General features: G+C 43.0%; 1 protein-coding gene across 7 annotated transcripts in view; it reads right to left on the bottom strand.

The window, feature by feature from the left end:
* LOC135198469 (axin-1-like) overlaps positions 1 to 26,332 on the bottom strand; it is a 225,726-nt gene that overhangs the window by 78,228 nt on the left and 121,166 nt on the right. For all 7 annotated transcript variants that reach the window (XR_010310807.1, XM_064226092.1, XM_064226084.1 and 4 more), the window contains 5 exons: positions 14,665 to 14,989; positions 14,363 to 14,489; positions 14,085 to 14,233; positions 13,764 to 13,973; positions 12,663 to 12,795 (listed from right to left, as the gene is read on the bottom strand). Coding sequence is in view for 6 of the 7 variants with exons in the window: in XM_064226092.1 (XP_064082162.1) it covers positions 12,663 to 12,795; positions 13,764 to 13,973; positions 14,085 to 14,233; positions 14,363 to 14,489; positions 14,665 to 14,989 (944 nt within the window). In the remaining variant the exon portion in view is untranslated. The remainder of the gene's footprint in view (positions 1 to 12,662; positions 12,796 to 13,763; positions 13,974 to 14,084; positions 14,234 to 14,362; positions 14,490 to 14,664; positions 14,990 to 26,332) is intronic.

The following is a 26,332-nucleotide window of genomic DNA, read 5'->3' on the forward strand; positions in this document are numbered from 1 at the left end:
CGCCTCTCTAAAATCTCGCGCCTGGCTGATGCCTTGCGCCTGGCTGGCGCCTCGCGCCTTTCTGGGGCTATATCCTTGTATGGATGACGCTTGTCTGGCGCCTCGCGCCTGGCTGAATCCTCGCGCCTGGCTGCATCCTCGCGCTCGGCTGACGCTACTGGCTTGGCAGACATATCACGTCTGGTTACATCCTCGCGCCTGTAAAGTGTTTCGCGCTTATCTGGCGCTTGAATCCTATAAGACGCTTCTCGTCTGGAGGAAACCTCGCGCTTGACTGGCGCCTCGCGCTTGTCTGGTGCTTCAAAATCGTCAAATGAGTCTCTATCAGAAGAGATCTCAAACGCCTCACGTCCCACAGGAGCCTCACTCCTGGGGGGAGAAGGAAGACGAGACTTCTTGACAGGAAGCCTCACGTCTTTTCTACGAGAAGGATCCTTCGAAAGGACTCCTACCAAGGCGGATAACTGTTCTTGCACAGCCAAAATGATCCTCTTGGAAGCTTCTCCGGCGTCTTCTTGAACGGGAGAGGGAGACCTCGAAGGAGTTTTGTCCAAGCCAGGGGACGTCAAAACCCTCTTAGCCTTCTTGATCGAGGGAGGCGCTTCTTCCGAAAAGCGTTCGGGGCTTGAATCCAACATAGGTTCTTTCCAGTGCCTTTTCAGGGGCCTGGAAAGGTCTGAATCCTTCCACCCTCGTTTAGGAGAGGGAGAAGCGGACGAAGAGAAGCACTCTCTGAGGACGCTTTTCCTATAGCGGTCCTGAGCAGTCTGTCTAATTACAGAGCCTGCTGAAGGGACGCCTGACCGGGGGGAATTCTCCACAACCTCCGTACGGCTTTCGACTTTCCTTCTCCTCTGGGCTTGGGAGCTTGGAAGAGGTCTAGGCCTGGGAGCGTCGCAGAGACGGTCAGATGCCCCCTCCACAACACTGGGGGCACTCACTTCACTAAAATAGTCACTTTCACAATCCTTACCTTTCATGGCAGCCATTTTGGATTTCATCCTGTGAAGAGTAGCTTTCAGTTCAGCAATTTCCGAGGCCGAATCTGAATGTAAAGCCAGTGAGGGCCCTGATACAGAATTAGAATCAAATGCATAGTTAAGAGAAGTTAGAATCATTAAAAGGCTCAATAGGCCTTGTACTACCCGCACCCTTAGATGCAGCCCTTCTGACTCTATCCCTCTCTAACTTCTTCAAGTAAGAAGTTAGAGTCTTCCATTCCTCAACATTCAACCTCTCACATTCATGACAGGTGTTAGAAATAGAACAGTCAAAACCTCTACATTTGCGGCATACAGTGTGAGGATCAACCGAAGCCTTCGGTATCCTCACCTTGCAGCCTACATTCACACACACTCTCACACAACCACTTGAATCAGACATTCTTGAAGAAAAATCAAAAGCAAGTCCAAATCCAGTCCACAGTAGCGAATGCCAAAACAACGATCCAGGTACGTCACCAAAAGTCCACAAAAAGATGATCAATTGTCTAGAAAAGCGAATTCCAGTCAGGAGGTGGCAGCAACGATGTTGATACCACCGGCGACAGAAAAAATATGATAGAAAACGGGAATGGTTCCTAGTCCTGCCGCCCAGGGCAGGCCGGTAGATCACCTGACCTACCTGTAGCGAGTGGCGCAAAATTTGAATTTCTGTCGGGGACGACGGAGTCTTAGCTATGTATATATCTGACAGGTAAGTTGATTGTATGAAAAATAATAATAATTACAAAATTCGTATGTGGTAGTATCTTCATGAGATAGGAATAACCTTTCCATTTCACTTACGTAAAGATAACTCATCTCTCTTACTGAGATGAGAGAATGTTTATGGTAGATACAAATACCTGGGAATAATGGAAGGATGGGATATAAAACACCAAGAGATGAAGGACAAGCTCAGGAAAGAATATATGCAGAGACTCAAAGGGATACTCAAGCCAAAACTCAACGCTGGAAATATGATAAAAGCCATAATCACATGGGCAGTGCCAGTAATCAGATACAGCGCAGGAACAGTGGAATGGACGAAGGCAGAACTCCGCAGCATAGACCAGAAAACTAGGAAACATATGACAATACACAAAGCACTACACCCAAGAGCAAATACGGACAGACTATACATAACACAAAAGGAAGGAGGGAGGGGACTACTAAGCATAGAGGACTGCGTCAACATCGAGAACAGAGCACTGGGGCAATATATGAAAAACAGTAAAGACGAGTGGCTCAAGAGTGCATGGGAAGAAGGACTGATAAAAGTAGATGAAGACCCAGAAATATACAGAGACAGGAGAATGACAAACAACAGAGGAATGGCACAACAAACCAATGCACAGACAATACATGAGACAGACTAAAGAACTAGCCAGCGATGACACATGGCAATGGCTACAGAGGGGAGAGCTAAAGAAGGAAAACTGAAGGAATGATGACAGCGGCACAAATCAGGCCCAAAGAACCAGATATGTTCAAAGAACGATAGATGGAAATAAACATCTCTCCCATATGTAGGAAGTGCAATACGAAAAATGATGAAACCATAAACCACATAGGAAGCGAATGTCTGGCACTTGCACAGAACCAGTACAAAAAGAGCCATGATTCAGTGGCAAAAGCCCTCCACTGGAGCCTGTGCAAGAAACACCAGCTACCTTGCAGTAATAAGTGGTACGAACACCAACCTGAAGGAGTGATAGAAAACGATCAGGCAAAGATCCTCTGGGACTATGGTATCAGTAACGGATAGGGTGATATATATGTGCAAATAGACCAGACGTGACGTTGATTGACAAAAGCAAGAAGAAATTATCACTCACTGATGTCGCAATACCATGGGAAACTAGAGTTGAAGAGAATGAAAGGGTAAAAATAGATAAGTATCACGGCCTGAAAATAGAAATAAGAAGGGTATGGGATATGCCAGTGGAAATTGTACCCATAATCATAGGAACACTAGGCACGATCCCAAGATCCCTGAAAAGGAATCTGGAAAAACTAGAGGCTGAAGTAGCTCCAGGACTCATGCAGAAGAGGTGTGATCCTAGAAACGGCGCACATAGTAAGAAAAATGATGGACTCCTAAGGAGGCAGGATGCAAACCCAGAAACCCCACACTATAAATACCACCCAGTCAAATAAATTGGAGGACTGTGAATAGACAGAAAAAAAAAAATATAATATATAATATATATAATAATATAATATAATTATAATATATATATATTAATATATATAATAATATATATATAATATATAATAATAGAATATAATATATAATATTATATAAATATATATATATATATATATATATAGATATCATATATATATATATATATATATATATATATAGATATATATACTATATATATATATACATATATATATATATCATATATATAATATATAGGATAATATTATATATATATAATATATAACTATATATATACATTATATACAATAATATATATATATATATATATCTATAATATATATAATATATATATATTAATTATATATATATATATATAAAATAACATATAACTATATTATTATATATAGATTATATATTAATAAATTACAATAATATACATTATATATATATAAAATATATATATATTAATATATATATATATATCTATATATATATATAAATATATATATATATATATATACATATAACAATACTATACACATCATATATATTATATAATATATATCCTATATATATAATATATATATAATACTCTATATATATATAAATATATAAATATATATTATATATATTACATAGTATATATATATATATATATTATATATATATATTATTAAATATATATATATTAATTATATTTACTAAATATATTATATTATATATATGAATTATAATCAATACTAATATAATATAATTCATATATTATAAACACAAGTACCATACGTCTCGCAGGCAGACGATGGACGTAAGGCAAAATTTGGAATGTTACATCCATGCAGGGCAGGGTATGCCCTACCAGATGTAGTTAATGGATAACAAAACGTGTCTGCAGCAGACGATGGCTGTAAGCAAATTGGAATGTTTACATCCAGGCAGGCAGGGCTCCTGCCTACCAGATGGTAGTTAATGGCCTAACAACCTTGTTTGAAAGTTTAACGGCAGTTTCCATCTTCTCTGACAGTAACTCCTATTGTAAAGGACCAAAGGTTTGTATATCATGTAAGAACAACTAAATGGAATTTCACATTCATGGGACACTACCCTAATAATCCTAAAAGTACAATAGCCAACGCAACTTCGGAGGAAATAGTATCTAGCCATCAGTCCCAGTGGAGTGTAAGCTCAGCATGCAAGGGGATTTTTGTCTTTTCAACAAGATCTACAAAGTTGGTGTTACTGGGAAGCATTCGCCTGAGTAAGAATAATTAGGATTAAAGAGGTTACTACAGGTACTCCTCATTTAACAACGTACTTGTTTTACGACAACTCGGAGTTACGAGGGCAACATGAAGAGAGAATAAAAACCCTAAAATGATTTTGTTATGATACAATAAAGTTTGTTCATACTTACCTGGCAGATATATATATAGCTGTATTCTCCGAAGTCCGACAAAATTTCAAAACTCCCGGCACACGCAGTGGTCGGCCAGGTGGTAGTACCCATTCCCGCCGCTGGGAGGCGGGCGTCAGGAACCATTCCCATTTTCTGTCAGATATTTCTAGTGCCACTGTCTCCTGAGGGGAGGTGGGTGGGCACTTTGATTATATATATCTGCCAGGTAAGTATGAAACAAATATTGTATCATAACAATATCATTTGGTTCATGAACCTTACCTGCCAGATATATATATAGCTGAATCCCACCTTTGGAGGAAGGGGGAGACAGACTCGGATTTTGGGAAACAATTCCATTTACATGATTGATATCTTGGTTCCTTACCTGTTAGCATAGCTGACTTCGTGAGTACCGTCACCCAAGTCTGCTTCTGCTTTACTAGAGACTCCAGCAAGGTAGTGACCTGCGATGCTGTAGAGTTCTAGAGGATCTGTCAACGGGGGCGTGACCACAAAACAACTAGATCCTACATTATAGACCTCCAATTTTTGGGTTTAATGCATTCCTAGAGGTGCCAGCAAGGACGTGACCTGTGTAGCTGGGTGCGCTCTAATGAACTGTCACGGGGAGCGTGACCACAATGTGACAGATCATATAGGTGTTGATTAGACACCGAATGCTGTTAATGCTTCACTGGAGGTGCCAGCAAGGACGTGACCTATATAGCTGGTGCGCTCCAGATGATTTGTCAACGGGTACATGACCACAATGTGACAAAAACATTTTACCCTATTATGAGGGCGAAGCAAAAACATTACCACCTGACCTAGCCTATCTGGTTAAACTTCGTATAACCAAGGCTAATGGAGGGAAGTCCGCCTAAGGCGGCCGACCAAGACCACAATAAACTAAAAACCTAAATAGCATAATAAACTAAAAATAAAAAATAAAAAGAAATAAAATTAAAAAGTCCAAACTAACATATTATTTCCTAAATGATAGGAAGAGTGCTACTCTCTGTACCCAATATAGTGTCTGCTGCGACATATGGGCCCAAAGAGCAACAGTTCTCGTATGTAGTCCTCACCTCCCGAAGGTAGTGAGAGGCAAACACTGAATTACTACGCCAAAATGTGGCATTCAAGATGTCATTAAGTGCCATGTTCTTTTGGAAGGCTACCGACGTAGAAATAGCCCTCACTTCATGCGCATTCACCTTCAACATTTTCATATCACTGTCTTGACAGGATGAATGCGCTTCCTTGATGGTGTCCCTCAAGAAAAAAGCCAAAGCATTCTTCGACATTGGTAAATTTGGCTTCCTTACCGAACACCACAAGTTATCCGAAAGACCTCTACATTCCTTAGTCTTCTTTAGGTAGAATTTTAGAGCCCTGACAGGGCACAGAACTCTCTCTGGCTCGCGCCCAATGATTTCGGCCATCCCTTTAATTTCGAAGGTCCTAGGCCAAGGGTTGGACGGATTTTCATTTTTTGCCAGGAACGTTGGGCTCAAGGAACAAACCGCGTTATAACCTTTAAAGCCCACGTATTTGCTAATCGCTTGTACCTCGCTGACTCTCTTCGCCGTCGCCAGAGCAGTCAGGAAGATAGCTTTTCTAGTAACATCCTTCAGGGAAGCCGTATGCATAGGTTCGAATGGACTGGACATGAGGAACTTCAGAACTACATCCAAGTTCCAAGACGGCAACCTGGGTTGTTGAACCTTCGTTGTTTCAAAAGATCTCAAGAGATCGTGAAGGTCTCTGTTGTCCGCCAAATCCAGGCCTCTGTGCCTAAAGACAACTGAAAGCACACTCCTATACCCTTGATTGTAGAGACTGCAAGTTTTAGATCCCTTCTCAGATATAAAAGGAAGTCAGCAATCTGGCTCACAGAGGTCGTGGTGGAGGAAATGCCGTTCTTCTTGCACCAACTCCTGAAGACTGCCCACTTCGATTGGTACACTGCATTGGATGAAGCTCTTCTTGCACTGGCGATAGCTTTCGCCACTGACCTAGAAAAGCCTCTCGCTCTGGCCAACTTTTGGATAGTCTGAATGCAGTCAGACTCAGAGCGGAGAGATTTCTGTGGTACCTCTCGAAGTGGGGCTGTCTGAGTAGATCTGTCCTTACTGGAAGCGTCCTCGGGAAGTCTACTACGAAGGCCATGACCTCTGTGAACCAGTCTCTCGCCAGCCAGAACGGGGCGATCAAAGTCATTCTCGTCCCTTCCGACGCCGCAAACTTTCTCATGACTTCCCCTAGGATCTTGAACGGGGGAAAGGCGTACAGGTCCATCCCCGTCCAGTCCCAGAGAAGTGCGTCTATCGCCACTGCCGCTGGTCGAGTACTGGGGAGCAGTACAGTGGAAGCCTCTTCGTTCTGGACGTCGCAAAGATGTCCACTAGCGGACGTCCCCATAACCCCCACAGCTCTTGGCATACCTCCTGATGCAGAGTCCACTCAGTTGGCAGAAGTTGACCTCGTCTGCTGAGGAGATCTGCCCGGACGTTCTCTACTCCTGCTACAAACCTTGTAAGGATCGTGACGTCCAGTGCCCTTGCCCACAGCAAGATCTCCTTTGCCAGGGCAAAAAGGGACCGAGACTGTGTTCCTCCCTGCTTCTTCAAGTACGCCAGAGCTGTGGTGTTGTCTGAGTTGACTTGGACTATTCGATGAGAGACTTTTTCTTGGAAAAACTGGAGAGCTAAAAAGATGGCTGCCATTTCTTTTAGGTTTATGTGCCAGGACACCTGTTCCCCTCTCCAGGTGCCTGACACTTCTTCCCCCCTAATGTTGCTCCCCACCCCGTGGTGGACGCGTCGGAGAACAACACTAGGTCGGGGCTCTGAAGCTTGAGAGACACGCCATCCGACAACTTCACTGGATCTAGCCACCATTTTAAGTGATGTTTTACCTCTCTTGAAATTTTTAAGCTCATATCCAGATTCTTGTTTCTTCCAATTTTCCTTGAGAAAAAATTGTAGCGGTCTGAGGTGCAGTCTCCCCAAGGAAACAAACTTCTCCAGCGAGGAAATGGTCCCCAGCAGGCTCATCCATTCCATCACCGAGCACGAATCTTTCCCTAGGAAGGCTGTCACTTTGTCTAAACATTGCTGCTGACGTCCCTGGGACGGAAAAGCTCGAAAAGCCACTGAATCCATCTGAATCCCCAGATACAAGATGGATTGGGTTGGAATCAGATGTGACTTTTCGAAATTCACCAGTAGTCCCAGGGACTTCACCAGCGATAAAGTTGTTTGAAGATCCTTCAGACACCGCGTTTGAGTGGAGGCACGAATGAGCCAGTCGTCCAGGTACATAGAGACTGATATTTGCAAGATGAAGCCACCTCGCCACGTTCTTCATTAAAGTCGTGAAGATCATAGGGGCAGTGCTCAATCCGAAGCAAAGCGCCCTGAATTGATAAACTGTCCCTTTTAGGACAAACCGAAGATACTTCATCGACTGTGGATGGATGGGGACGTGGAAATACGCGTCTTGAAGGTCTAATGAAACCATCCAATCGTTTGGTCTTAAGGTCCCAAGAACTGACTGAGGTGTCTCCATCTTGAATTTCTGCTTCTGTACGAACCGATTCAGACTGCTCACATCTAAGACTGGTCGCCAACCTCCTGACTGTTTCGGCACCAGGAATATCCTGTTGTAGAAGCCTGGAGATTCCAGGTCTACGACCTGTTCCACCGCTTTCTTTTCCAACATCTGCTCGAGCAGATCGAAAAGGATTTGTTGCTTCTCCTGATGGTAAATAGGGGATAAATCCTTGGGTGTCGTGCACAGTGGGGGTGGGAGGTTTCAAGAAAGGAATCTTGTACCCCCGCTTGATGACGTTGAGCGACCAGCTGTCCGCCTTCCTTTCTATCCAAGCTTTTGAGAATAGTCGAAGCCTGGCTCCTACTGGTGGCTGAAGGATATCTGGTTCATTTCTTTCCTCTGATCTTAGCCGAGACTCTGCCTCTGGAACGTGTACTTCCTCGAGAAGATGTTCTCGAGGAAACTCCACCTCGAAAGGGCTTCTGCTTCTTGAACGGTTGCGCCCGTGCCGACGTAGAAGAAACAACCGTACGTTTTGCCGACTGAGCTAGGAGGTCTTGGGTAGCCTTCTCTTGTAGACTGACAGCCAGATCTTTGACCATAGCCTGAGGAAAAAGATGGCTCGAAAGAGGCGCATACAACAATTCTGCCTTTTGAGAGATAGAGACCGCCTTTGCAGTAAAACCACAATAAACCGCTCTCTTCTTCAAAATCGAAGTGCAGAAGTGCGAAGCCAACTCCTCTGAACCATCCCTGACGGCCTTGTCCATGCATGCAAGCACGCTGGACAGCTCCTCGAGGCTAAGCGAATCAGGACTACGCGACCGGTTATCCAAGACCCCTAAACACCAATCCAAAAAGTTGAAAACTTCTATCGTACGGAAGAGTCCCTTCATATGATGGTCCATCTCAGAAAGGGTCCAGGGCACTTTCGTCGTCGACAAAAGGGATCTCTTCGGTGCATCTACCAAGGTAGCGAAGTCACCTTGGGACGACGAGGGGGCTCTAAAACCTATCTCCTCCCCTGTCTCATACTAAAGACCTGCCTTACCTGTCAGTCTTGAAGGGGGTAGGGCGAAAGCGTTCTTGTTTCGGGCTTTTCTTGACTCCATCCAATTCTGCATTTTCTTAAAAGCCCTTTTTGTTGATAATGAAGTAGCCATCTTCAACAATCCGAGTCTTGATAGCCTTAGACGATAGCAATTGTGAAGGAGGTGACTGCGGGGCTTCAGGTTTAAACTTCTCTTCAAAGGAGGTTCGAAGCAATTGCACCAAAACCTGGTAATCTGAAGATACTGCTGATGATTGTTCTTCAGTTAATTCCTCCGACAAGTTTCCTTCTTGAGATTCATTACTATCCTCCGAATCTCGGCGAATGTCTGAAGAAACATTACGTCGTGCGTCCAGCTGCGCGCCATGCCTGGCGTCAAGCCGAGCGTCCAGCCGAGAGTCCTGCCGAGCGTCACGCTTGGCATCCAGCCGAGCGCCCCGCCCGGCGTCGAGGCGAGCGCGCAGTCGAACGTCAGGCCTGGCGTCAAGTCTCGCTGCCGCCTTAACGTTGTGCTCTGCAGACCTTCGTGCACGAAATCTGGAAGGCGAGGTAACAGGAGAAAAAGCAAGGCGATGAGAAGGAGACTGCCTGGATCTCTTGACTGGTAGTTTATCATCCTTCCTCCTGTGACGTGAATTATCCTCTTTCTCTGCAACTAATAAGGCAATTTGATGTTGCAAATTCTCAATCTTCTTCGATTTAGGCTGATCCTGTGAGAAGACGAGGGGCGAGGGGAAGCCCTCCTCCTTCTCACATGGACCGCCACAGGTATATCCTTAGCGCAACCAGGGCGCTCAAAAGCATTGTCGTCAAAAGACATCCTCTCCGGCGACGATCGCAACACAGAAGAAGAGAAAGGACGTGAAGCGTCTTTCTCCCTTAGACCAAAGGTGCCGGTCGCCTGTGCGACACCTTGCACCTTTGCTCTCTTTTGTGGTGGAGAGTCTTCGAATTGTTCTGGAGACGACCGCAAAACAGAAGGGGCTAAGGGATGTGCAGCGTCCTCCTCTGAGGAATCAAAGGCGGCGGCCGCCTGTGCGGCATCTATTGTCTTTGTCCTCTTCAAAGGGCGCGATCGCTTCCGAAAGCTCCAACCGCTGCGCGGGGAGGACGATTCTGATGACGAAAAGCACTCTTTCAAGATCCGTTTACGAACTTTGGAAGCCTGGGAAGCGCCCCCAGGTCTTGCTGAAGGAACGTCAGATCGGTTGTCCGACCCCACTTCCGCAACACTCGGAGCATTATCACTACACACCACTGCACTATTAACACCTTCTAATGCTTGCACTTTTGATTCCAGGCTACGCAAAGATTCAAGAATCATTGATAGGGTATTACCCTCCACAGACACTAATGTAGGGCCCGAAGGCATCACAGGTTTAGGAGGGATAAATTCCACTGGATGTGTAACTGGCGTTACACTCCTCCTTACCCTATCTCTTTCTATTTTAGACATATGATTCATACGCCTTCCACGCAGAATCAGACATACTCTCACATTCATTGCAGCGATCATCAAACACACAAACATGTTTCCGACAATTCGCGCACACTGTATGAGGGTCTACCGAAGATTTCGGTAGCCTCACCTTGCATTCTTCCACACCACATACTCTGGCGCTAGTCGAACTAGATCCAGACATCTCAAGTTTAAGGAAAAATCAAGCCAAATTCAAAACCAATCCACAATTAGCGTATGCCTAACCACCGATCCAAATCAAATAACCAAAAAATCAATTGGGATACTCAAGTGACCAAAAGAGTTCCAAAATCCAATGACGGAGGTGCAGAAAACACTTGTTGGCTGCACCGGCGACAGAAAATATCTGACAGAAAATGGGAATGGTTCCTGACGTCCGCCTCCCAGCGGCGGGAATGGGTACTACCACCTGGCCGACCACTGCGTGTGCCGGGAGTTTTGAAATTCTGTCATACTTCGGAGAATACAGCTATATATATATCTGGCAGGTAAGGTTCATGAACAAAATGAAAAATAAAACATTGCCAATGGTGGCCAAGAGAAAGGCTATTCAGTGCCGATAATCTAGCCTAGCCTAGGTTCTGAAAACTTGAAACCTATGGCTAAAACAATAAATAAGGGTTTAATATCTTTAATATACTTTGTAAAGAAAAGCTATACAGTTGAACCTCTTAAAGCCAGCATTCTATGGTCCGGGAACTCTCGTGATTTGGCTTGATTCAGCCGTCATTAGTTTGTTGCGCTACCAAACGGACAGCGCCACATTTGTTCACAACTTCAAGACAGCAAAAATTATGCCATATTTCCTTTTTTTGTGAGAATAATTCTTAGTAATGAAAAGAAAATGTGTGAAGTCAAATATGATTTTTTATATTAACTTGAAAATACATATATTTATTTTTAAATATTCTACTTGAGAAGTCACTATCAAGTCTATCCTTTTAATCAAAACAATGAAGCACTTGGCATGCACAAATTTTTTACTAGTATTAGTATGCCTGAAAGACTTATATGTGATAGTTTGATCATTTCTTTTTATACAACTGTGTACTATTTACATATGTATTCAACATGTCACCCACGAGATCAGATGATACCTGAGGTAAGAAGTGCAAGCGTAAATCTTTATCAATGCTAGAAAATGCTTATCCCATTAGCGAATCGTTTAGTGTTCACTTTTCTCAATAGATGGCATTGTGCTTTGTTTACGCTTTAATGGCGACATTCAAATGCCCGGTGGTCGCTGAAATTCACTAATTATTTTTTCATCTCACTACCCTCTACAATCTAAATAAATGATAACGAAACTAATACCAATAATTATGAAATACCAAATTTAGAATATGAAAGTCACTGCTAAATAATGTGCAGATTCTGAGAAAAGTTTAGTACTGTATTGACTTACTAGCAGGCTAACTTGGGAATGTAGGATTAAATGCATTAAATAAAGTACAGTGGACCCCCCCTGGATTCATGTTCTCCGAATTTGCGGACTCACACATTCGCGGATTTCTCTCTGGAACGTTTCCCTGCATTATTCACAGGAAATTCGCCTATTCGTGATATTTTTCTATGAGAAATATCCACTAATTCATGGTTTTTTTTAAATCAAATTCATCACAAAATCCACTTTTTGTGATAAAACAATTAAAAATTCTGTGGTTTTTTCTTGAGTTTTAACTACCAAAATAGGAGGTTTTAAGTACGGGGGGGGCGGGCTCTCTGGTACGCATCCCCTGCGAATACGGGGGGACCACTGTACACTATTTTAAAGAAAATTATACGCTATGAAATTATAATATGATGAAGTTAAAAAATATATGTGTGATAAAATAATACAATGCATTGTCTGAACTTTGCCAAGAAGTAGGCCATGTCAGAAAGTATAGTTCTGTGTATAATGACTGAAAATTAACGCTTTTAATTAAGTCAAAATAAAGATGATAACACTTTTAACAACAAGGTCCCTGGAACGGAACCCCGCCGTTAAACGAGGAGTACCTGTAATGTCTTTTAATGATTACCTGCATAATTCTCCATATATTCTGGCATGGAGCGAGATTTAGGAAGAGGGAGATGACTACTTCTGTCCGTACTCTCATTATAATCGGCTACATTGCCAGAATCAGATGAAAACGTAGAATACACATCCTGACCCTGTGAAGAATATACAGTACATATGAAAATTAGTGATACTATAATTCTACTCTCATCAACAAGAAATGTAGTATAATTATTGTCCCTCCTTTGATAGTTACACATTTTTACCATGACTCACCACTTGTACATAACTAAACTTTTCATGTCTACTGCCTTTTACATCTCTTAAAAATATACTTCAAGCATACTTATTCAATCATTTATGCAACAGACTTTTAGAATTTATAATACTCAAGTACATACTATTAAACTTTAACATATTAAAATTTTTCCAGCACGTATACAATAGTTATTTCTATTTTCATATCACCTTCTACATAAACATTAACTGAATTAAGTTTTTGCATTCTGCCTTACATTCCTTCGAAATTGTATTACATATTTAATTTCACAAGATGAACCATTTAAGAAAGCCATAAAAATCTACAATCAAAATACAGGCAGTCTCCGGTTCTTGGGGGGCTTTTATTTAAACTCAGCAGGGTGCTGATAACAGAAAACTTCCATTAACCAAAAATCGGTCATTTATGTTTCAGTTAATGGCGCCTTAGTTAAGTATACTAGGGCGCCATAGCTCTATGATTGGCACCTCATGGCTCCAATTACCAAAACTCAGCCCGTTATGGTGCCATAGATTGCCGATTTTATGGCGCTAGACAAGCTCCATAAAACCTGATCCCCATTAACTGATACTGCCGATAACCGGGGGCTGCCTGTATTGTGTGTATATAAAGTAGGTGTCTCTCCTTAACAACTGCAGTAACTGACTAGGAAACAATGTCCGCAAGTAACAAAAAGATATTCCAAAGTTTTATTATACTTACCTGATTTTGTTAAAATGCTGCAACTGATCTTAAATACTGCCAGTATGTCACCTCTTCAAAACATACTGTAGGTGGTACCTACCAAATGAGGGTCTAAAATGACAGGTTAACACTTTCACATAAGAACAAATTTTGACTTACTCTCTCCCTGCGTCTTGGATGATGCCAGCTTCGATTGGCTTGGTATGGATTGGGCATATGACCTGGGGGCAGGTGAGCTGGATGACCTGGGGGACAATGAGCCCGATGACTTGCAGGCACATGAAGAGGGTGGGGGGCTTGAGTTGGAGGGAGGTAGTTGGTGCCAGAAACATACATGGACGGATGACCAACACCCACCATTACATTACCCTATAGCAAAAGATAAAAGATGAGACAGTGAAAACCAACACAGTAAATTTGAATGCCTGCATAATACATGAATATAAACTTATTATCTGTAATAACAAACTTAGGTCTTACCTTTATACCATGATGTGATAATACTGTGGGCCTAGAGGGCTGTAAGGAACCACTTCTCCTACCAGACGGAGACTTAGGTCGTGGAGAACCAGGGGAACGAGCCGGAGTGTCGTTATTACTGTCTTGCCATACTCGAGACACATGTTCATCTACAAAATAATACCATATATTGTCAAATCATGTTAAAACACCAAAATAAAATCTAAGCTGAAGATAATAATTGCTGAAAAATACCAAAATATATCATAAAAACAACTTAATCCCTTTACAACACCTACCAAGAATAGATTGACAAGGATCAGCATCATCAAGGGAGATCTTTTGCGCTAGTTTATCAAGAAGTAGCGATGGAGGGAGACTGTTGAAAGCATGCTCTCGGCGGCACTCATCAGAGACATTGTCCCCCTGCAAGCAAAAATAAAAGATTACTAAGAAGGAAAAAGCAGCTGCAAAGGACTCCTTATAAGGAAAACAAACTTCTTTCAGGATATAAATTCAAGATTTGTAACCTGGTTATCATAATTAAACTTCTGAGAGAGACAATGGCATTAATGGTAGAAGACAAGATTTATAAATTTACCTCTTGTATCTTTTTAAAGGACTGCTGCACTTTCTCCTGTGACTCACGGTCTCTCTTGACTTTCTCAAGCTTTTCAATGAGGAGAGCAGCAAATTCACTGGGTTTCGTGCTTGGTATTGACTCATGGCGAAGGCGATGAGTCCTAGGCATAAAAGGCACTCCCCCATGCAGAATTCCTCCACTCTGACTACCAGAGAAACCTCCTCCTGTGGCAGCACTGAGAGCCAATTCTCGATTTTGACGAGCATTTTCTCGCATTTTATAATACTGCCTTTTGAGATGTTTGGGGTTAATAGACCCTCCAAGCCCAACAGACATGCCATCCCTGGAAAATGAGCACTGATCAACATCCACAATGGATCTCCATACACCAAATCTTCACAAAACTTGCCTATTTCCAATATTTCACACCTTTCATAACTTTAATATGAGAAACTATATTAATTATTAGTATGTTTTAATAAATATTAATAACCAGAAACCATCACAAACTACCTAATTACTAAATTATTTTAGTCAATAAATTATTGGAATGCAAATAAACCATACAAAATCTTTTTCACATTGCTAATATTTCTAAAAACAGAGTAAAATTATCTTTTATATCTTAAATCTTGTAATACTATTCATACACATATATACAAATACACAGCCCATTACATATCCTAGGATATTGACACTACCAAAAATTTCAAAACCAATCCATTTTATCACCTCTTGCTGAGTGCTGAGGTAGCATTGTCTGAAAGCATTCATGATTCAGAAAGCATGTGGACTTCTTGACACTACCACTACCTAAAAATATTCTTCAGCGTGATTATATGTGCCTATATGACATGTGAGCGATAGCATCGTGTCTTACCAATGAGAGGGCAATTTATATTCAATGCTTGCAATGTTGGTGAATGCTTTTGAGAATGGCCATGAACTCAAGGTGCTTTGTGCCAATTTTCCAAATAAAGGGGGTAAAGAAAAGCACTTAAGTACTTAATTGACACAATAAACCTGGAAGTGAAACTCTGAAAGCAAAGTAAGTGGTGCACGCCACTGCTGTTAGTAAGAATATGAACATTGCCAAAATGGTAGATTTATCGTCAAACAAAAGAATGTTATCCTTAACAGTGCTTTTTATTCAATATACTTTGTGCAAACTTGTCTTTTACTTAGCTCTTTATGTCTGACTGCCAAAACCATGATTAATCATAGTTCTTATGGGATGTGATCCACAGATTATGGCGATACTCCCAGAGCAAATTTTCCACCATTAGGGATTTAACAAGAGTATATAAAATTCTTATAAGTAATAATAAAATATTAGGACAGAAGCAGGGTAGTATGTAGATCACCCTCTCCTTGCACAATTACAACAAAAATTTCCAGCATATACAGGTGCAACAAATATGACAATCTTTTTATAGAGGTAATGTAGACAAAAATATCAGCTTGACATACAAGTAAATTAAGGAAAAACCTACCAAAACTATCAAAATTCGCACATTTTTTTATGTTCACAGTCTGCCGCCATGTTTACAAATCTGTACGCATGCGCAAAAATTCCTGGATGTTTATGGAAGTCTAACGCATGCACACGCAGCAATTTCTGTACCAATAATACGTACTAGTTGTAAGGGCACGGTAGCCTGGCATACCAATGGCCACTCAGTCAAAAAAAAAAAAGGTTAGCACCTGGCCAAAGAGTCTCTCTCTCTCTCTCATCTAATCTAGATTATGTTCTTTGTATTTCATATCTCTCTCTCTCTCTCTCTCTCTCTCTCTCTCTCTCTCTCTCACCTAATCTAGACTCTCTCTCTCTCTCACCTAATCTACTCTCTCTCTCTCTCTCTCTTCTTCTGTCTCTCTCTTCTCTCTCTCTCTCTCTCTCTCTCTCTCTCTCTGATAGATTTTTTAAGCATATGTAACATATATGCTTACCTGTTTTGTATACTGATGTTACTTTGTTATTAATTTTTTCATATTTACAACATTTATGCATTGCTACAGTAAATTACATAAATTTTAAAAGAAAACATATCAATTCTCAATCATCTCTAAAGCCTGGAGTGAGGGGAGGGTGTAATTAACTGTCAATTTATCTTGACATAATGACAGTGAAGGGTAGAAAACATTGTCCACTTGGTGGCCAAATAAAATAGCTGTGAAGGATATGTACTACTGAAAAATCTCTCTCTCACCCAAGGATACTCAACATGTGCGAGATAGAGCTGGATGGATAAATAGATAGATAGAATAGGAGAGTGGTTAATAGAAAGACGCGCTCTCTCTCTCTCTCTCTCTCTCTCTCTCTCTCTCTCTCTCTCTCTCTCTCTCTCTCTCTCTCTCTATCTCTCTCCTCCTCTCTTCTTCTCTCCTCTCTCTCTCTGTTACTGGCTGGAAGGGTTAGAATAGAGTACACACATTTTCAAGGTAAATGTTTAGGATGACTTTGAAATGATATTAATAATACGTATAATTTCAAAGATTAATACAGTAATAGGATAAGGTATATTTGATGTAGGATGCTAGTTTAAAGTATACAAGTATCTGAACTTTCAAGATAGACAGTTATAATTTTAGAGGGTGGTGTTAACAATTCATAGATAGAAGAAAAAAAACTAATTTCTGTTGGCATTATCTAGGATTCTGAATACTTTGTTTTCTGCTGTTATGGTGTGTGTTTTTCAATGCCTTTTTGATTACTCTGGATTTTTTGTTATCATGACTTCTGTAAGCTAATTTGCTCTACTCATAAATCCACCTATAATTTTCATACCAACAATGCACAGCTAATAGATTACTTCTGTCTTGTATATTTATTTCTCTTGTGTTCATTTCTATGAAATACAGATTTCTCCCAGTCTCCCTTATGCAGGAGGTCACATCCCACACAGAATTAAACATTTGCCCAAGTTTTTTTCTTCTTTATCAAATATTTTCTTTAATTACCAAATATTTTCTTCCTTACTGCATAGCTGAAAAGAAAAAGTGGAATCTTATTCATACTTTTTTCAATCTATGAGTGATTCTTCTGTCATATGGTAGTTTTATAATGGTTTCACCTTCTTCATACCATTTCAATTTCCTGACTAACAGAAAATTTCTTTTATTTTCTTAATAGTATCCTCTATTAACTTTGAATAGCCCAGAATCAATGCTCAGCACCTTTCCCTTGTTGGTTATAAGGGCTGTGCTGAACGGACAGTGAGTGGAAATATGCTATGGGAAGGCCTCGTTGTCACAGCAGAAATGGAAGAATCACAAAAAGAGATATAGGACTTGAGAGAAGAGCCTGGAAAACAACATCTTGCAGTCAATAGTGCGAAAAATGGCAACAAAAAGAAGAAGTACATGATACATATCGGCCTTGGCAGAATTGCCTTACAGTTAATGCTGCAATAACCGTAGTAATGCTGAGCTACACAACAGTAACCAGACCAGTGCTTTTGTATGGTGTAGAAACATGTACTACAACGGACATGACAGAGATGAGAATGTTGAGACAGATCCAATAGTGTCATGCTGGAAAGTAGTACTACAACTGAGCAAAGAATACAGAAGTGTTTGTAAAATAACAGGGGAAGGTAGGTACTGTTCCCAATAAGAGAAGGAAGACTTGAACAGCCGACCCGATGGGAAGATAGGACGAGGGTGTACAAATAAGACAACAAACCATTCTGGGTTAGGGAGTTTCATGAATTACAAGCAATTCCATACAAGTACGGTTCTTCCCAGATTAATAAAGAGAACACCGTATACGTAAAGTTAATCTTTCTGTAACTCAGTACTGTATATAATCTGGGACTCCTCCGGTTTTGGTGAAGGCCTACCTGTATTATGGTAAATCCTGAAATGAAATCCATTTTATATCAAAAGTCCTTTTTACTAACATACTTCCAAATTAATTCTGGGTAGGCACTTCTTTAAAACCACCATCATCATAAGCATGCTTATGTTAGCGTTTCCAGTTCATATTAAGGGGATAGGCATAAAAATGAGTTGTCTTACTCTAGTCTTGTCCTAAGACACTTTCTGCTTAAAGCTCTATTGAGTACATGTTGAATCTAAGTATGTCCTCATCTATCCTCTTTTCCACGATTTTTCTGAGCTTACCTACAGTCTTTGTCCTGTATTCTCATCTCTACTGCTTTTATAATCGTTCCTAATCCCTTCTTAATGTGTCTCCTCAGTCTTTGAGATTTGTCATTTTTTTTCCAGCCTTTGGACACCTCTCTACACATCACACATTTGTAACCAGTATTACAACCATACTCAAACCACAGTTCTTAACATTCTCTGTTCACACCTCTCTGAAATCTCTTCCTTAACCATGCATCTGCAGACCAGTACAAGCCCATGTAATCAGTCTTTCATTTTTCCAGTATCAATACATTTTTGTTTACCAATAGCCTATCTATTTTTCTAATTTTCATCCATGATTCAACTACTCTCTTACTGCTCTCTCAACTCATGCTTCATGTAGTGTCCTAAGATATCAGAAATGCTTGAACTCTTCTATCATAACAGGGTTCTCAACATTTATCTCTTCCTATTTGCTCCTTTAAGTTATCCTGGGTATCAAAATACTCTTAGCCCTGTATATTTTGTAAACTTGAGCATCTAATACATTTGGTATATAGTGAAACGCATTCTCCCTAATACCTTTCCCACAATCACATACCACCTTCCTTATTGTACTTTTCCTTTTCTTCTTATCTTTTTGGCAAGGCACTTCATGCCTTCATTTTGTGAGATGATATTACTGTATTTCAGAAAGCACTCACATGCAGCATATCAAATAGACAAATGTTGAAATCTCAAGTGTACTTGTAAACGTTCCTGGGTTGATAAAGATTTTTTGGTAACAAAGGTATATTAGTAATTCTAAACTGGTTATCTTTCCCTGTAAACATGGACTTGCTTAATAATAGCATAATAAGTAATCACTAATAATGACAGTACTACTGTCAAATCTCAGTTTTCATACGCCTCTCATTTCATACGTTTCGGTTTTCGTAGACTTTTTTCTACAAAATTTTGTCTTGGTTATCGTACGTTTCCTCAGTTTTTGTACATTGAAATGCTCCATCTGGAGCCCAGTGCGTGACTGGGCCCCATATCGAGCACCCAAACAAAGTCCTTCTGGAGATTGATTCTCCTTCCAAAAAAAAGACCTCTCCTCCTCCCTCTCCCCTCCTCTCTGCCTTCCATATGCTAACAAGTGTTTTCCATAAAGGTAAGAGTGATGTTAAATGTTCCCTTATTCATTTCATTAGTCATTTATATTTATTTCTAATTTTTTTTCTGTAGACAATTTGTATTTTTCATAGCTACAAACCTGAGGTCTTAACAATAGGATAATTTCTAGTGCCTAGCTGGATCTGGTTAAAACACAGATGAAAGTAAGGAATCTTGTGATATCTGGCAACGCAAGTGTAAATTGAGTGAAGAGTGGTCAAAGACCATGCACCTATGCCACCGCATCAATCTTTCCCAACTCAGGATGTCTTAACAAACAGAGGGGTGGCTAGAGGTGGGCAGTATAATGATAAGACATCAGGTTTGTAGCTATGAAAAATACAAATTATATTGGAAAATTTGTCATTTGCTCATACGCAAACAAACCTTTGGTCTTAACAATAGGATAGACTCATACTTGGAGGGAGGTACAAGACATCCTAAACCAGCTGGGGGCCTACCCACCAGTCCAACTCCAGAACAAATGACTTCTGGAGGGGGACTGAAGCCCATTGAGAAGCTCGATAAATTGATATCTAACCACTCAGAACCTGAGTGACGTACAATGATATATGGGAGAATCATTGTATAGGGAACCAAAGAGAAACTGACTGTCCAATAGCAAACCAATACACCAGGGTTTGTTACTACTCCCAAATCCTCCTTGCCAAGGAGTGGAGCATATGCTACCAAATAGAGGGTTTGATATTTGTGTATTAAGCAACCACACTATCAGTATGACTACCTCACTCACCTGTATCAGACCAGTTCAGCGAATGACGTCTCTATTCCTTAACCCGCCTGAAGGAAGAAGGAATGGTACAAGAGAAAAGAGGAGACACGCAACTCATTCAATCTCTCATCCACACAAACATCTTAGGTAAGATTCAAAAGGGCCCCGTTAAGGGCAACTATGAGTTACACAACCTGTCGGGCAGCCACCACAGGACCCAGGGAAAACGTGTCCATAGATCTGTGGGCAACTTCCTTAAGATAGAAAGAGGTGAACGTGGACTGGCGTAACCAAGTACCAGCGCTCAGCACTCTATGTACAGCCAAGTTTTTTTTTGAAAGCCAGAGGGGGACCAATACCCCTAACGTCATGCACTCTAGCCTGCACTAACATGGTGGCGGAATCATCAAGAGCCAAGTTTGCCTGTCTGATGGCTTCCCGTATCCATAAAGAGATAGTATTATTAGACATCTCTTTCTTTGTACGGCCTGTGCTAACAAAAAGTCTGTGGGCTCTTGAGCATCACCACCCACAAAGTCAGTCAGTGATGGAACAGAAAACGAAGTGAACCTGTCATCGTGCACAGGGGGATTTTGGGTCTTGGCCATGAATTCTGGGACAAATTCGAAGGACACTGACCCCTAACCCCTGGTGGGCTTCACATCATAGATCAGGCTGTGGAGCTCTCCTACCTTTGGAAGATGCCAAGGCCAGAAGGAAAACTGTCTTGAGTGTCAAGTTCCTGTCAGATGAGTGATGCAAAGGCTCATATGGACTCTTAGTGAAGCTCTTGAGAACCAAGGAAACATCCTACATCAGAGGCTTGAGCTTCCTAGAAGAACTTGACTGCATAAACCCCTTAACAAGCAAGGAAAGTTCCCAGGACAAGGAGATGTTGATACCTTTAGGGCGTAACACCAAACTCAGGGCTGCCCCTGTAGCCTCTAATGGCAGAAACGGACAAACGTTTCTTGTTTCTGAGGAAGGTTAAAAAGTCTGAATTTCGCTGAATAGAGGTTGCGAGTGGAGAAAACCCCCGTTTACGACACCAATCACAGTAGATCACCCATTTGCCTTGGTAAACTGCAGAGGTCGACTTTCTGAGACTGCTATATGCCCTGCTGTCTTCTGAGAAAAGCCTCTCGCTCGGAGGAGATACTTGATAGTCTCCAAACGTGAAGAGACAGGGATTCTACTGACTGGTGGAACCTTTCTGCATGCGGCTGACACAGAAGATGCCGCCAAGGGGGAATTTCCCTCGGAACCTCTGACAACGACAGCAGATCTGGGAACCATTCCAACTGAGGCCACAGAGGGGCTACCAAAGTCATCCTGAGACCCCATGAACTCATTAGCCTGTTCAGAACTTGACGGATCAAACAAAACGGAGGGAAGGCAGTCACCTCCAGGTTGTCCCAGGGATGTTGGAATGCGTCCTCTGCTAACGCTAAAGGATCTGGGACCATTGCACAGAATGTCTCCAGCTTCCTGTTTAAGCAAGTCGCAAAAAGGTCCAGCGTGGGTCTCCCCCAAATCTGGAAGAGCTTTTCTGCTACCACTTGAAGAAGGGACCACTCTGTGCCTAGGATCTGATCCCAACAACCGAGTTAGTCTGTGACCACATTCTGTTTGCCTGGGATATACCTGGCTGAGAGCTCTACCGAATTGCTGACCGCCTACTGGTGAACCTCGACAGTCAAGGCGAGAAGTTGACGAGAAAGCAGGCCTTCCTGCTTGTTCACATAGGCTAGCACCATGTTGTTGTCCGACATGAGAACGACAGAATGACCCTCTACCTTCTCCCGAAACTCCTTCAGACCTAGGAAGGCTGCCTTCAACTCCAAGATGTTGATATGTTGCTGTTTGTCCTCCAAACTCCAAACGCCTGATGTAGTGAGGCCGCCTAAATGAGGCCCCCAACCTGCGAGGGAGCCATCTGAGAACAGAAGGAAGTCCGGTGGAAGAGAACGCAGAGGGACACCCTACGAAAGATTCCGGTCGTCCAACCACCAACGAAGGTCTTCTCTCACTTCCATAGACAGAGGAACCTTTAACAGGGGTGAGTCCCCCACAGGAGACCAGAATTCTCCCAGTCTCCATTGCAGAAACTGAAGATGAAGACGCCCATGAGGGACCAGCTTCTCCAGGGAAGACAACACTCCCAGAAGAACCTGCCACTGATGAGCTGACTGATGTGGTTCCGACAGGAAGTTGCGCGCCACCACTCGCAACTTCTCCAATCTCTGATCTGATGGAAAAACTTTTGCAACTGTCATATCGATGACCATACCCATGAGAGAGACGACCCTTGTGAACACTTGAGGGGCTGTTGTCAGCCCAAAGCATAGGACTTTGAACTCGAAGACCTTGTCCCCGAGAGAGAAGCGAAGGAACTTCCTGGACGTTGGATAAATAGGGATTTGGAAGTATTCGTCCCTTAAGTCTATCGACAGCATGAAGTCGCCTTCCCTCACTACTGCCAACACTGAACGCGGGGTCTCCATCTTGAACTGTGTCTTCCTGATGAAGTGATTCAAGATGGGTAAGTCAATCACAGGTCTCCAACCTCCCAAAGCCTTGGGCACCAAGATGATGTGACTGTAAAACCCCGGAGACGGACATACCACTTCCTCTATCGCATCCTTGTCCGGCATCTTCTGCACTTCCTCCCGAAGAGCCAAGAACTTCGGAGAATCTGGAGGTTATGCCTTCCTGAGCTGAGGCTTGTCTGACAGAGGAGGAGAGAAGTCGAATGGCAATAAGTACCCCACCCGAAGGACATCTACTACCCACTTCTCCGCCCCATAACTCTGCGCCTTGGCCCAATGGCCTGCCAGGCAACCCCCCACCTGTGGCACAGGAGAGGGAGAGGCGCCTAACCTACCAACAGCCCCTTTACCTCTGCTCCTAGGGACTCTTCTTGGCTTAAAGGAACGAGAGCAAAAGGGACGTTGGTCCTCTGACCTAGGCTGAGTTGAACAGGAAGGCCCTGCCGAAATTGAACTCCTCAACGGCCTACCAGGCGACGATCTTCATGACTGCTGCTGGACAGGAGGAAGAGGAGGAACCGGATGTCTCCGAGGACGAGACTCAGACTTAGACACGGCCTGGTGCACCAGTTTGTCTTTGGTGTCAGCCCAGCGCCGGTCTATCGAATTTTCCAGCTAGGTCCGAGGAAACAAAAATTGGGACTCCAACAGATCCCCGTTTCTCAATGCCAACATCAACTAATCTCTCCATCCTAGATAAAACCGCATCTCTTCTAATCAGGAGAAGGTTAGCCCATAAATTAACACTTGAGGTGAGCCATATACAAAAACGCCTTGCCTCCGGACTGCAACAGACTGGCAAGCGAGGATGCACTCACCAACCCTTCTAGGGACCTGTCAGAAGCTATCTTGGCAATGACCACAGACTAGAAGCTGAGCCAAGAAACCGTCTGCAACATGGAGGCTGCCATAGATTTCAATGCTGAGGCATCCTGTGGAGATGAGGACAGAACTATCGACCTCACCTGCTCCAAATCAATCTCGGCTTCAGGCGAATGACGTTTGGGTTAAGATGACGCGACATCAAAAACGCAGTTTGTAGCATAGTACTTGTTATGTCTCGTGAGAGGCGGGGGTAGTAGCTTGGCTGAGCCCCTAGAGCGAAGTGAACCATCCCGGTCTGAAACAGAGGTGTTAACCTTACCAACTGGACGTGCCCTGACAAGGGAAGCTGAAAATATAATTTGGGATCCTGCATAGCTTCCAGCAAAGCTTCCATGCAAGAAGGAGTGTAAGACGACCGAGCTTGAATCCTACTTTCCAAATTGTTCAACCCACGAATGAGATCAACAACTTCTGAAAAGGAAGACAAAAACTCTTGCGTGTCTCCCCCCTGCTGCTCCGGCAACGGAGACCAACGATGAGAAGGATGTGTAGGCTCCTCTAAGGCACCTCCTTCGTTAAAATTAACGGAAGGATCAGCAGCCAAACAGCCCGAAACACCAACTAACCTGTCTGGGCTGGGTCGATGCGCTAGCTGCCGCAACGAACCTACTACAACACTAGGAACATCATTACACATTTCTCCAACAGATAACTCTTTAACATGTCCGCGAACAGTCACAAGCGTGGCAGATGTACAAACGTGAGTTGGAGAGGAATCCCGAACATTCGAGATCAAAGGAGAATTCCCGAGTCGAAATCCTGGAAGCACCAGGGAGAGGGGCAGGCAAACACTCCTGCTGCTCCAACTCTGCGCTCACCACCTCTGACCTCTTGACAGGCGCCTTGAGATCCTTACGGCGACGAATAGGCCCTGGAGAAGTAGGAGCGCTTGCATCATGTTGCATGGACAGGGGAGGTTGCAACATGCTCGCGATGTGCACGGACTGGGAGGTTGCAACACACTCGCGATTCAATGCAGAGGACAAAGCAGTCACTGCAGATTGCAGAAGGGAAGATACGCAAACGCTCTCCGAAACACTAACACTCAAGAACATGGCCGCGTTGTTCCTCCCTTGTAGGCGAAGAAAGAGCAAAGTCCTTAGCCTTCCAATGCTTGGTACGCTGACATGGCATAGAGGGGGAAGAAGGAGGGGAAGACAGCACTGGTTCCTTATGTGATCATTCGCAGGAGGCGGGGACGATGCAACACGTTTCCTTCCAGTCCTCCCAGCCGACAAGGCAGCCAACTTATCATCCAAAACAGAGTCCAATCTCTTAAGCACCACCTGGCATAAAGCCTCAGATGGATCAGCAAGAGAAGGCTCCGATGACGTGGAAGGGAGATGCAGCGAACTGGGCGGCAGAGATGATGTCACGGCTGAGAGAGGCAGTGCAGAGGAGACGACTGGGAGTGACGTCATCAATGGAAGCGACGTCACAAGTGGTGACGACATCACAGCTTCCCCTCGGTCCAAAGGGGAAGCAGACGCCACTGGCGGAGGAATACAAAAAGACTGATCCCGTGACGTCATTAACGGGGCCGACGCCACGGCTTCCCTGCAACTCAAAGAAGTGGCAACAGTCACTGGTGGAGCAATACAAGATGGCTGACCTCGGCTACCCACGAAGACAAGGCCGGGAGGAAGGGGGAGGGCCCAGCCAGCCTGAAGAGGGGGGTAGCAAACCTCTATAAAATGCGCCAGCAACCCCTCCAAGGCCAGAAGACCCCCCCTAGCCTGAGCATCTTCCAAATCGCCACCATCTTGGATGCTTCCGATTCTGGAATAAAAGACAATAATGAAAAAGCCACCCTCTTCCCAAGAATCAAATTATATCCCGAAGAAGAAGGGGCGACATTACAATATTTAGCCTGATGGCCTCCCGATACCTCCAACGACAAATCAATGGAAGAAAAGGAAGGAGACACTGGCACAACATTAGGAAGGGTAGAAACTCTCCGATGCACACTCTTGCTATAAAACGACTTCCACTGCTCTTTAGGCCCTGCAAGGATTCGTTATAGTACAAACATTAGAGCAGCACCTGCTGCACGTGATGTGGATCGGTTGCCGCCGAAGCCAAAAAACGAGAACACTGAAAACCTGAAATTTCAGGGCACACACGTTGATGAGGCCGAGAAGGAGTAGAAGAAGCCATAATAACAGCCACATACACACACTAAGCACAAACAAAATGGGCAATGAACCGGGTAAAGGCCGAGAGGTCAACCACAACTCTCGCGTCAGGCGGTTAAGAAAAAGACATGCGG

This window comes from Macrobrachium nipponense, chromosome 23 (genome assembly GCF_015104395.2).
Source record: "Macrobrachium nipponense isolate FS-2020 chromosome 23, ASM1510439v2, whole genome shotgun sequence".
NCBI lineage: Eukaryota > Metazoa > Arthropoda > Malacostraca > Decapoda > Palaemonidae > Macrobrachium > Macrobrachium nipponense.